This window comes from Carlito syrichta, unplaced genomic scaffold (assembly GCF_000164805.1).
Source record: "Carlito syrichta isolate Samal-C Ts95f unplaced genomic scaffold, Tarsius_syrichta-2.0.1 Scaffold315407, whole genome shotgun sequence".
In the NCBI taxonomy this organism is placed as follows: Eukaryota; Metazoa; Chordata; class Mammalia; order Primates; family Tarsiidae; genus Carlito; species Carlito syrichta.
The window spans coordinates 917,851-931,853 of NW_007259503.1; the positions used below are offsets into that span (position 1 = coordinate 917,851).

Sequence of the window (14,003 nt, forward strand, 5' to 3'; positions counted from 1 at the left end):
CCAGGCAGGTCTCGAACCCCTGGGCTCAGGCAGTCCACTCACCTCAGCCTCCCAAAGGCACAGGATTACAGGCTAAGCCACCAAGCCCGGCTATTTGCACTTTTTTAAACAAAACCTGCCTGGTGCCTCTGGCGCCTGGTGGGTCTTTAAAGTTGAATTTGCCTTTTAAAAGGAAATACCTTTAACTGCTACCACCCCCTTCCTGCCACTGTGCTAGTCAGAGATATTTAGTCAGCCCAGGTGAGGCCAACTGTTGATCCCGAATCAGCTACATGTGTTTTTGTGTTTATTCACTCAATTATATAAGAAATATATTTGAAGCCGGGCTCAGTGGCTCAGCCTGTAATCCCGCGCCTTTGGGAGGCTGAGGTGAGTGGATTGCCTGAGCCCGCGGGTTCGAGACCCGCCTGGGCAGCAAGACCTCATCTCTACAATAAATTTAAAAATCAGCCAGGCGTGGTAGCGCATGTCTGTAATTCCGGCTACTTGGAAGGCTGAGGTGGAAGGATCACCGGAGTCCAGCAGGTCGAGGCTGCGGTGGTCGGAAGCGGCCACTGCACTCCAGTCTGGGCAACAGAGTGAGACTCCAACACACACACAAAAAATATATATTTGAGCATTTGTTGCATCCTGCCACAATGTTACCAATTGGAAAGTGCTATATTTTCAGAAGGCCATCTTCTTACACGTATGGCAGACTAGCCTAATGTTCAAAGCCTTCTCCAGATCTGGTCTTGCTTTACCTGAGAAACTCTTTTAAAGCTCCTATTATAGCCGGGCATGGTGGCTCATGCTTGTAATCCCAGCACTTTGGGAGGTGGAGGCAAGAGGATTGCCTGAGTCCAGGGGTTTGAGGCCAGTCTGGGCAACTTGGCAAGACCTTGTCTCTACAGTAAATTAAAAAATCAGCCAGGGCAGGGCGCCATGGCTCAAGCTTGTAATCCCAGCACTTTGGGAGGCTGAGGTGAAGTGATTGCCTGAGCCTGGGTTCAAGAACAGCCTGGGCAACTTGGTGAGACCTCATCTCTACAATAAATCAAAAAATCAGCTGGGCATGGTAGTGCACGCCTGTAGTTCTGGCTACTTGGAAGGCTGAGGCAGAAGGATCACCAGAGCCCAGCAGGTCAACACTGGGGTGGCCATAGCATGCCACTGAACTCCAACCTGGACGAAGGAGTGAGACTCTGACTCAAAAAAAAAAAAAGACTTCTATTGTTCTTCTCACTATCTCCAAGCAAAACAGGCATGTTCCTACGCCATAAGCGTTTCTTGTTTCCTGAATTGATCAAATTCTATCCATTCTTCTAAGACCTCTTAGGGAAAACTGAGTAAAACTCGAAGGGTGTATGAGATTAGATTTCCCTCAAGGAAGGTGTAAACTGGAGGTAATTGGTTAAGTCTAGCATTAGAGTGGTCACTATGCAGGTGACCGTGAGCTGAGGTTAGGTAGGGGAGATGAAAGGACCTGTTGAGAGAAAAGTCTCTGTGCCAACCTGAGGAGTTTTATTTGTGCCAACAGGAGCCAGCATGGACACTGGAGCAGGGAGTTGATATGTCAAGTTGTTCAGGGCTTCCCTAGCAGAGAGTATCTTAAAAACCCTCACTCTGTGTGCTATTAATACAAAGATCTCTGCACTGAATGCGTATGCCTTAGTCTCCTTAACCCAAGTTTTATATGGATTATTCAAGAGTCCAGGCATTTCCAATCAACTTCACTTCATTAATCATCTTTAACATACAGCCTATAGTTCTTTGCTTGTAACTAGGCCAAAAAAAGTTTCCCATACAAAGACTTTTTTGGCATCTTCATTATCTCCTCTCTGTACCATTCTAATCTACTCCACCAGACAGACACACACCCAGCATACTACATCCACTCTGGTCTTGCCTGGGCAGGCTACCTCTTTATGTCATGAAGACAGTGAAAGAGGGCTTCCATCTGCAAGGGAGACTTGAGTATTGTTGTCAGAGTATTGTTGATTATCCATATGTAAAAGAGATTTGAGGGGAAAAAATTAGTAGTCTCTGCTGTTTGAAATCAAAGTAAGATTTTTCCACTTGGTATTAATAAGATGAAACAATAGAGATGTTCAAAGTAGGCATTCATACAATATTATCTAAGTAGCAGTCTTAAGTCTAAGATACCAGTGGCCAGACCAAGAGAGCACTGTTCTGGTAGGGAGTGTGCAGATTAATGACAACTAGTCTTTTTGGATAAATTTAGCTAATTTCCATTCTTCGGGTATATACAATTATGAATTCTGATGATAACTTGAATACTTGATTCCAGATATTTATGATTACTGCTTATGTATACAACACTGAAGACTTCTTTAGTTTTTCTGTTGTTTGCCTATATCATTTTAAATCTGTGCTTTTTTTGATTGCCCCTCCCCTTCTCTTTTTGTTAAAGGCTCTATCACCCGACATGATATAGATTCACCGCCAGCTTCAGAGCGTGTTGTCAGTATTTACAAGTATGAAGATATTTTTATGCCATCAGCTGCCTATCAGACCTTCTCATCTCCATTTTGTTTGCTTCTGATTGTTGCTCTGACCTTCTACCTATTGATGGGAACTCCCTAACCACAACCTCAAGGCCAATGGATTACATGGATTGGGAAGTCTTTAGTATAAATATATTTTTAAAGAATATCTAGTATAATTTTAGCTTTGATTATTTTTTTAAAAATCTCATATGATTTCAGCTTTTTTGGAAGAATGAACAGCTTCTTTTCTTGTCAAAGAGGATTGTTTAATAATAATCCCATACTTTTGGGAAGTACTTAAAACTTTTCTAAGCACTTTCAAATATGTTTTCTTATTTAAGCCTCATAGCATCTCTGAGTTGGATTAATGAAAATTATGATTGCCGTCTGTCTGACCGGGATTTGAGACCCAGAAAGGCTGTCTTTTTATGACCATGCCTTTTTACGCCATGTAGCTTTGACTAGAAATAACATAACAGGGAAAAAAAGAACAAGACACAGAAATCATGTCTTGAACAATCTTTACGCTGAGTGCTATTGCACAGGAGAGATACTCTGAGTTTGAATTACTAGAGAGAATTTAACTGAATGTCACAGGTTTCCAGTCAGCCTTTTGGACAGAAGAACTTTCAAATTTCCATAAAGCATAAGTGCTGTTGGATATTTATACAGTCCAGGAGGAGACTGAGAGAGATTATGAGGGTATGAAAATTGCTCATATTTATTTGAAGTTTCTTCTCAATTAGTGAGTAGCTATAAGAAAACATTTCTTATCGATGTTTAGAAAGGCTAGAAATGGAACTGTGAGCACTCCTGAAGATGTAAAATTGTGTTAATGATTTTTAAAAAAGGGAATTCTTAGCAGTTAGAATTTGAATTATTTTACCACTGAATTTTATAAACTAAGATATTAATCTGTGGTTATAAGTAATTCTGTTGTCTGCGTCAGCATAAATTAAATATGACTAAGTATATATTATGACAGATAAAACATCTTAGTAAACGTTTAATACATTTTAATAATAAGCCAACATTTTTGAAGATTGTAAAGATTTGAAGTAAAACTTTTTTTTAATGAGGTGGGTTTTTTTAAATTAGAAAATGGAAAAATAACTAATAAAGTGAATTCACTTAGAGTATCTATTTAAGATTTTCATACTTGTACATTGAACCGACAGTCAGTATAATTTGTAGTAATGCCTTGACATGATGCTTTTCCTTTTTTAAAAGGAGCCCCAAAGCTCCTTTGTTCCAAATGCCTGTGCTATGGCCCATTTACAGCAGAGAAGTCTGTGGGTATAGTTAGGTTGCTGAGGCGTTTGCATTGTGGTGTTCTAGATTTCTCTGGCTTGCCCCTGTTGCTTTAAAGCTGGCTTCAATTTTGTTGATTTTGTGATTAAACAATACTGGAGATTGTGATTTCTAATGCTATCCTTGAGAATCACGTCAGAGGTGAAAGTCCGCCTGTGGGGAGAGCTTTCTGATTCTTCCAGAACTGAATCAAAATAAAGAAAACATCAACAAGCACATTTAACAAATGCTTCCAAGGGATATAGGAGAAATACTCCCTATTGCAGATGGGGAGAGATTAAATGACATCAAGCGAGCAGTGGAACTGGGTAGGATTCAAACTCAGGTCCTCTTGTTCAAGTTCTTGGCTCCACTCAATTACCACAGTCTCTTCACTAAGCCCCTCTGGTCACGGCTAAGCACTGCCTGTGTATCCTCTTCCCAGCTATCGTGGTTGTTTAGTAGTGAAGATACTGAGTTTGCTGGCACCCACCTTGTAAATAAGAAAGCTAATATTTTTATATTTCATTCTTATGTGTATAATATTTGAGCTATAAATGGGTTAAAACAAAAGAGAGAGTTTAACTAACAGCAGGCAGGGAAGGAATACATAATTGGAGTTTCCTTCTGCTTGCATTTCTTTTTTTTTTTTTTTTTTTTTTTTTGAGACAAGATCTTGCTCTTTCACCCAGGCTGTGTGTGGTGGTACTGTCATACCTCACTGCAGCCGCGAATTCCTGGGCTCAAGCAATCCTCCCACCTCAGCTTCTTGAGTAGCTGGGACTACAGGCATGTGGCAACAAGCTTGGCTTAGTTTTTTTTTTTAGAGATGAGGTCTCACTGTATTGCCCAGGCTAGAGTGCAGGGCACCATCATAGCTGCAGTCACAAACTCTCAGGCTCACCATTATATTTCAAATCAAGCTAATTTATTCACAAATTGTTTCAATTTTGATTACCAGTTTTCCACAATTATGCTTTTGTCCCCCTTTGGTAATTTACAATTAATTGGAGGACTTTTTATAGTTATATTTGGGGAAGAGAGCACTTTTTTACTTTATATCAACTTTCTGTTCTTCTTGTTTGATTATTTTACTAGTCATTTTAGTGATTTTAATAGGTTTTTTTAAAAAATAATAATACATAGGTTGGACAAGACTTAAATACATTTTTTTCCTCCTGAGACAAGATCTCAGTCACCCAGGCTGAAGTGCAATGGCACAAGTCATAACTCACTGCAACCTCGAACTCCTGGGCTCAAGCAAGCCTCCCACCTCCGCCTCCTGAGTTGCTGAGATTATAGGTGCACACCACCATGCTCGACTAATTTTTTTTTTCTTTTTGTAGAGACAGGATCTTGCTATGTTGCCCAGGTCTTGAATGCCTGACCTCAAGCTGTCCTCCCATCTTGGCATCCCAGAGCACTGGGATTACAGGCGTGAGCCACCACCAAGTCTGGCCTTTAAGTACATTTTTAACAATTTAAAAATTTGAAAGTGAACTCACATGCCCTTTTATTACTCCACTGTAGTCTCAAAGGTAAATTTATAAACATGATTTCAGACAAAATGCAGAAGCTATATTTTATTATTTTAAATTGGCTTTTGTCATTAAATAAATCAGAAAGTTTGGACAGTTTAGGAATGAATTTCCATCCCAGATAGTATTTACTACAATTTCTGTAATTAAATCTACTGTCTATATTCAGGATTTTGTACTTAAGAGATGTGACCACTGAGGTTGTGTGTCATTCTTAGCTAGAGCCAATGGGTTAGCAAATTTCCCCTAAAAGGGCCAGAGAGTAAATATTTTAGGTGTTTCAATCTCTATTTTAGATTTTCCACTCTGCCATTCAATACATAAATGAAAGAGCATAGCTGTATTACAATAAAACTTAATTGCACTAAAATTTGAATTTCATATAATTTTCATGTGTCACGCATATTCCCTTTTGACTTTTTTTTTTTTTTGAGTTGGAGTCTCACTCTGTCGCCCAGACTGGAGTGCAGTGGCTGCTCCCGGCCACCGCAGCCTCGGCCCGCTGGGCTCCAGCGATCCTTCCACCTCAGCCTTTGAAGTAGCTGGAACTACAGGCGTGCACTACCACGGCCGGCTGATTTTTTGATTTATTGTAGAGATGAGGTCTCGCTGCCCAGGCGGGTCTCAAACCCGCTGGCTCAGACAATCCACTCACCTCAGCCTCCCAAGGCGCGAGATTACAAACTGAGCCACTAAGCCCGGCTCCCTTTTGACTTTTTTTTAAAGCCATTTTAAAAAGTAAAGACTAGCTGGGTGCCGTGACTCATGCCTGTAATCCCAGCACTTTGGGAGGCAGAAGTGAGAGAATTGCCTGACCCCAGGGTTTCGAGACCAGCCTAGGCAACTTGGTGAGACCTCGTCTCTACAATAAATAAAAAGATTAGCAGGTATGTTGGCACGTGCCTGTAGTTCCAGCAACTTGGAAGGCTGAGGTGGAAGGATTGCCTGAGCCCAGCAGACTGAGGCTGTGGTATCTCTGAGCGTGTCACTGTTCTCCAGACTGGGCGACAGAGTGAAACCAAAACAAACAAACAACAAAAAAAACCCCTCAGGTCCCCTCCCACTGTGGGATCTTTTCTGTCCTCTTAATAAATCCTGCTTTAAAAAAAAAAAAAGGAAAGACCTGGTCAGGTGCAGTAGCTCATGCATGTAATACCAACATCTTGGTAGGCTGAGGTGGGAGGATTGCTTGAGCCTGGGAGTTCGAGACCAGCCCTGGCAACATAGCAAAACCGCATCTTTTTTTTTTTTTGAGTTGGAGTCTCACTCTGTTGCCCAGATTGGAGTGCAGTGGTCTCTGCCGGCCACTGCAGCCTCGACCTGCTGGACTCCGTTGATCCTTCCGCCTTAGCCTTCCAAGTAGCTGGAACTACAGGCATGTGCCACCACGCCCGGCTGATTTTTTGATTTATTGTAGAGATGAGGTCTCGCTGCCCAGGCAGGTCTCGAACCCACGGGCTCAGTCAATCCACTCACCTCAGCCTCCCAAAGGCGTGGGATTACAGGCTGAGCCACCGAGCCCAGCTGACCTTGTTTTTTTTTTTTTTTTTTTTTGAGTTGGAGTCTCACTCTGTCGTACAGACTGGAGTGCAGTGGCTGCTCCCGATCACTGCAGCCTCGACCTGCTGTGGGCTCTGGCAATCCTTCCGCATCAGCCTTCCAAGTAGTTGGAAATACAGGCACGAGCTACCACGCCTGGCTAATTTTTTGACTTATTGTAGAGATGAGGTCTCGCCAAGTTGCCCAGGCGGGTCTTGAACTCATGGGCTCAGGCAATTCACTCACCTCAGCCTCCCAAGCGCGGGATTACAGGCTGAGCCACCGAGCCCGGCAAGACCGCATCTTTACCAAAAAAAAAAAAATTTAAAAATTAGCTGGGTATGGTGGCTGCACCTGTAGTCTCAGCTACTCAGGAGGCTGAGGTGGAAAGATCATGTGAGCCCAGGAGGTCAAGGCTGTAGTGAGTCATGATGGTGCTACTGCCCTACAACCTTGGTGGCAGAATGAGACCCTGATTCCAAAAAAAAGCGAAGACTATTCTTAGCTTCTACGCCATACACAGGAAACAGACTGAGTTTGGCTTGTGAACTGTGGTTTTCTCATCCTTGTTCTCAGCTAGGAACATGCCAGTGTGTCATGAGCAGTTACAAGGATACTGCCAGTGACTTTTTATTGGTTAATTGTATAAATATGGAAATTGCCAATAATTTGTCTTTAAAATAAATTATCATTGATTTATTATTATAAATAAATGGCATAGTGACATCCCCATGCACTTGCATTCTCATATATTTTCTAGAGTTGATGCAAAAGAGGTGGCAGTAAAGTACCAAGCTGGCAAGGCAGCAGTTTTTTCTTATATAAATCTGGGGATCGTGAGCAGTGTAAGTCATCAGAATCTGCTACACCCACAAGACTGTTTTACATATGGCATGTGACATCTACCTTATGTTTCATAATGGAAAAATGTTTGTGAACCCCTGCACTAAGCCAAATGCTGAGATGTATATACTTTGTTGTGGTGTGTAATTGTTTGTCCTCATTCTCTAAACAGAATTGGTTATGTTTAATGAACAGTTTGATGATGGTTCTCAGTGTGTTTATACATACAGATGATCCTTAGCTTACCATGGTTCAACTTAAGATTTTTCAGCATTATGATGGTGTGAAAGTGATGTACTTTGGTACACTCCTCAACTTACAAGGGGGTTACGTCCTGATAAGCTCACTGTAAATTGAAAATATTGTTGTTTCAACTTATGGCATTTTCAATTTACCATTGGTGGGTTCATCAGAATGTAACCCTATCTGTATATTTGTATATATATGATGATGTGTGTTTATACATAAATGCTTATATATACACACCACGAACATTTGAAGGTCTTTGTCAGGGCTGTTTCTGTTTTATCTCTTGAATACTTTAAAATTCATTTACAGACAACATGCACTCACTAGAGTTTATAGTAATTTAGTTTGTAGAAAGGATTCTTGGATTTTTATTAAGCCTTGGCTCTTCCATTCAATGTTACATGAATTGTTAAGTAAAAATGTATAAAATACCATTGTGGAATTTGACTTTTCTATACTGTTAGTTAAGAAACCAAGACTAGTGTTAGCTGAGTAATAGGCATGTTGATGCAACCTATATATGTTTTAATTAGATTACTTATTCGGTTACTCAGTTATTTAGTTTCAAGTTGGACTTTTTTTATATTTAATAGATGACTTTCATATAAATTCCTTTTCACAAAAATAGTGGATAGTCTAATGTGATTTTAAATATATTTCGTGACTGAAAATTTAAGTGAATAATTGAGCTATTGGGGTTATTTTTTGTTTTTGTTTTTGTTTTTACTTAAAATATACTGATGATTGATTAATAATTTCAGTTTTCCCCTGGATATTTGCTGTTAGGCTAACAGCCATTTGATTCGATTCTTCTGGAGAGTAATGGATTCTCTAAGGTTATGGGGTGCTGCAGTGGGTGTGGCATTCACCCAGGTCACTAGAGTCCTAGCCATTTCATCACATAGAAGGCCCTGGCCACCCAGAAGAGTGAAAGCAGCTTCTCCACATGCCTTATTCCCACAGACACGCTGATATGCTGGAACAATCTGGCTCCAGGAATATTAATATACTTTTTTGAGACTGTCTACAAAATACTATTTTGTAAAAACGATGCCTTTAAATAGATATTGATGGGTTATATTTGTTTTATAATAATCATATACCTAATGTTCGATTGTGATTGATTTTGAGATTTATGTATATTTATAAGCCTGTCCTATGTGACTTTTTACTCTAAGATGCATTGTACATTACTAATAAAAGACATGAATTTCTATTTATGTAAAGGAATTGTAGCAATAGTTCTAGATGCTACCTAAATGATTGTTCTGTCCATTTTGCCATCATAAATACTTTTATCTTTAGATGGTTATGTTACAGTCAAAATATATTACTCAGATTTAAACTTTAAAATATAAATTCTCAACATAGTTTGAAATTCTTCCTGTTGATATAATTAAAGTTAGTTTATAATTCCTTATTGCTTTGCTCTGGTGCTTTTTTTGTTCTTCTGTTTCTTTGTTTTAAGTCCTTTCATTGATAAAGTCTCCCTCAATTCTCCCTGAATCTAAAGAACTTGGAGAAGATGATAGTTTGTCTTGTCTGTCAGAGGAAAATCATGTTGCTGTAGTCAGGTAAAAATCCCTGTAAAAGAACAATTTGTAAGATAAACTTCAGTTTACAGCTTCAGTTTAATACCTTTTTAAGTAGTTAATGAGGAGTCTAATCCCATTTCAAGTGTATCAGTTGGTTAATTGCACATAGCTAGCTCTAAAAATTTTAATTATGAGCCTTATTGGCAACCAAATCATATTATATGTTAAGAATAGTTTGAGTTTAGTGGTAGAGCCTAATGGATCATGAAGGAGGTATAGAAAATTGTGAAATGTAGTAGCTGAGCTGATAGTACTATGGGGGCTAGATTGAGAGTAAGGAATGGCATGATAAGAATCAGGCACAACCACATTCTGCATGTTGATGAGGCTCTAATACTTACCAAAACAAAAACAAAAACAAAAAAAACCCAAATAGTTTGTCCTTGTTTCCTGTGGTATTTATTTTGCAGTGTTCTCAGTGGGTAGCCCTGCTCTCAGATCTGACCATGGCTGATGTTTAACTTGGAGATTTTTCAGTCCCAGATGCAAGGAGCAGGGGAATAATTTGTAAAAAGAGACAGTTGAACTGGAGTGGATGTGAAAGTCACCTGTATCCAGAAGGTCAAGAAGCTTTAACAACTTGTTCATTCACTCATTCAATAAATATTTATTAAGGATGCTTATGTGCCAATCTCTGTGTTAGACCCTACCTCTTAGAGGACTCTAGGAAGAGTAGCTCTCAAGGGGCTCACAGCCTAGTTGAGTCAGACACGTAAACATCATGACAATACCTTGTGGTGAATGCTATGGTAAGGAAAAGCTCAGGTATGATGCAAACTCAAGTGAGGGTCCTCACCCAGCTTCAGGCAACCAGGAAAGCAGGCAGTGATACTGAAGTTAAAACTTAAGGAAGGGTGCTATGGACTGAATGTTTGTGTCCCCCAAAATTCATATATTGAAATCCTAATCCCCAATGTGGTAGTATTTGGAGATGGGGCCTTTGGGAGGTAGTTAGGTCATGAGGGTAGAGTCCTCACAAGTAGGATTAATATCCTTATAAGAGAAGATAGGGGAGAGCTTGCTTCTTCTCTCCATTCTCTGCCATTTGTGGATACAACAAGAAGTCAGCCATCTTTGAGCCAGGAGGAGGGCCCTTATCAGAACCTGAAAATGTTGGCACCCTGATCTCGGGCTTCCCAGCCTCAGGACCACGATAAATAAATTTCTGTGTAAATCACTCAATCTGTAGTAATTTGTGATAGCGGCCTAACTTGACTCACACAAAAGGGTAGAAATAAGCTAGGCAAAGGGCATACAGAGGCATCATTAAGAAAGGGGAAAACAAGCCAGGCTTGGTGGCTCAGTCTGTAATACCGCGCCTTTGGGAGGCTGAGGTGAGTGGATTGCCTGAGCCCGCGGGTTCGAGACCCGCCTGGGCAGCGAAACTTCATCTCTACAATAAATCAAAAACTCAGCTGGGCGTGGTAGCGTGTGCCTGTAATTCTGGCTACTCGGAAGGCTGACGCGGAAGGATCGCTGGAGCCCAGCAGGCGAGGCTGCGATGGCCGGGAGCGGCCACTGCACTCCAGTCTGGGCGACTGAGTGAGACTCCAACTCAAAAAAAAAAAAGAAAGGGAAAAACACCTTAGAAGAAAGACCAGCAGGATATGTTCTGAAGCCACTATCATTTGAGAAATTTCTTATTGGTTTCCTATTGCTCCTGCAACAAATTATCACAAACTTAGTGACTTAAAACAACAGAAATATATTCTCTTACAGTTCTAGAGGCTGGAAGTTTGAACTGAATTTTGCAGAGCTAAAAATCAAGGTGTTGGCAGGGCTGTTTCTTTTTGAAGGCTCCAGGGGAGAGAACCCATTTCTTGCCTCTCCCAGCATACATTCCTTAGCCTGGGGCCTCATTACTCCATCTCTGCCTCCAGGGTCAGATGACTTTCTCCTCTTCTGTAGTCTAATCTCCCTCTCTCTATCTCTCTGATATAGATACTTGTGGCCGGGCTTGGTGGCTCAGCCTGTAATCCCGCGCTTTGGGAGGCTGAGGTGAGTGAATTGCTTGAGCCCATGGGTTCAAGACCCGCCTGGGCAACTTGGCGAGACCGCACCTCTACAATAAATTAAAAAAAAAATTAGCTGGGCATGGTAGCGGGTGCCTGTAGTTCCAGCTACTTGGAAGGCTGAGGCAGAAGGATTGCCGGAGCCCAGCAGGTTGAGGCTGCAGTGGCCGGAAGCGTGCCACTGCACTCCAGTCTGGGCTACAGAGGGAGACTCCAACTCAAAAAAAAAAAAAAGATACGTGTAATATAAAGATACTTGGTATCTTTATATTAAGATTCTTAACTTAATGACATCTGCAAAGTACCTTTTGCCACGTAAGCTAACACACTCCACAGGTTCTAAGAAAAAGGGCTTGGATACCTTTGGGGGCCATTATTCCTTCCATCACAAGGCCTGACAATAAAGGATGAGGGGTGGAGTGGGCAGAGATGAGGAAAGATGAGCAGGGGCCTTATTATAGAAGACTTTGCAAGTCATAGAGAATTTAGACACTTTCCTGGACAGGCACTGTGGCTCACGCCTGTAATTCCAGCACTTTGAGAGGCCAAGGCAGGAGGATTGTTTGAGTCCAAGAGTTTGAGACACCTTCTTACAGGGTATAAAAATGCTTGAGGAGGGACCAGATTGCGATTTTAGAAAAACTATGCTGGCTGCAAAGCAAAAGGGCAGGTAGAGAGACCAGTTACAGACTGCAGTGACATCAGAGTGGTGCAGAGTGTATGAACATGTAACACTTAGGCTTCAAAACCAGGAAGACTTGATCCGTAAATAAAGATAGTTTATTTACAAAATAGAGGTATTAGTCTGGGTCATCTGAAATACTCCAATCATCTTTTGGTTTTCAATCTTGCTCAGGTTTACGGCAGAAGGCTGGTTGTTTATGTCATTAGGTGGTCTCTGCCTTAGTGTGAGTATACTAGGGAATAGAGCCAAGCAAGCAATGGGCTAGGAATTCCAAATCCTGTCCCCTAACTCTCAAATTTCAACTATTCCAGGTAAAATAAAAATTATTCCTGTGAAGATGGGGAACTGCCAGCAAAGGACACTTGAAGCCAGTCACTTTCTGGACAGGGAATTCTGGTTTTGGGCACAAAATTGTTAATCACAAAGTTCAGCTTGCAATGCCTCCTCCCTACCAACCTTCCTCCCATCCTAGGAAGGGAAAGGGAAACTTCCTCGGTTAGAGGCCTAAAATAAATGTATGTCTCTCCACATTTCTTTTTAGTCATCTGGCTCTGTTCTGGGTACATCAGTCTCAATGGGGTTGGTTGAATCAATGTGATAAACTCTTCACTGAACCACTTCATTCACTGGCAAATTGTCTTTGTTGACATGGCAAAACATGGTATGGAAGATTAGCTGCAGCTGGATGGACAGACCAGAAGGACAGGAAAGGCTACCCCTTAACTCAGTGAACTGTCAGAACCTGCATTGTGAATGAGGGTCATGTGCCCAACTATGGGAAGAGGGACTAGGAGGAGTATGTAGGGAGTCAGGTAGGGCCTGATGGTATCAGACTTGCTTGCATCATTTATCCTTCAGGCAATGAGATTTTTAAAAAATTTGTCTAAGTAGTTTCTCACATACTAACCTTACCTTCCCAAACTATTTTTTAAAAAAACCAATCACCTGGCTCAGCCTGTAATCCCACGCCTTGGGAGGCTGAGGTGAATGGATTGCCTGAGCCCGCGGTTTTGAGACCCGCCTGGGCAACTTGGCGAGACCTCATCTCTACAATAAATCAAAAAATCAGCCGGGTGTGGTAGCGTGCGCCTATAGTTCCAGCTACTTGGAAGGCTGAGGCGGAAGGATCGCCGGAGCCCAGCAGGTCAAGACTGCGGTGGCCGGGAGCAGCCACTGCACTCCAGTCTGGGTGACAGAGTGAGACTCCAACTCAAAAAAAAAAAAAAATCAACTATATTTCGGTCTGCTAATTTTATCTAGTAGCAGACACACAATAGTTACATTAGGGAAAGCAATTAAGTTTCATCTTGTGTGCCCACTTTGTTCAGTTGGTAGTAGTTCTCTAGAATGTTCTGCTGAGAAAGATTTTTTTGTTTAGTTTTTTAGCTGAACTCTCACTCTTTGTCGCCCAGGTTGCAGTGCAGTAGCATGCTCATGGCCACCTCAGCCTTGACCTGCTGGGCTCAGGCAATCCTTCCGCCTCAGCCTTCCAAGTAGCTGGAACTACAGATGCACACCACCACGCCCGGTTAGTTTTTGTGATTTATTGTAGTCTGGTCTCGAACCCCTGGCTCAGGCAATTCTCTCACCTCAGCCTCCCAAAGTGCTGAGATTATAGGTTGAGCCCCCGCCCCGGTTGCTGAGAAAGATTTTTGAGGCTGTGTCCAGGCTCTGTGAAAAAAAATTTCAGCCGGGTTCAGTGACTCAGCCTATAATCCCGCGCTTTGGGAGGCCGAGGTGAGTGAATTGCCTGAGCCCGTGGG

At 41.6% G+C, this 14,003-nt stretch overlaps 1 protein-coding gene across 1 annotated transcript in view; it reads left to right on the plus strand.

The window, feature by feature from the left end:
* The window catches only part of FRRS1L (ferric chelate reductase 1 like), a 14,271-nt gene extending 10,363 nt beyond the window's left edge, over positions 1–3,908 (plus strand). Inside the window, exon 5 of the mRNA XM_008072787.2 lies at positions 2,414–3,908. Within this exon, the coding sequence (XP_008070978.1) occupies positions 2,414–2,586 (173 nt within the window). The 3' untranslated portion in view covers positions 2,587–3,908. The remainder of the gene's footprint in view (positions 1–2,413) is intronic.
* The last annotated feature ends 10,095 nt before the right edge of the window (positions 3,909–14,003 follow it).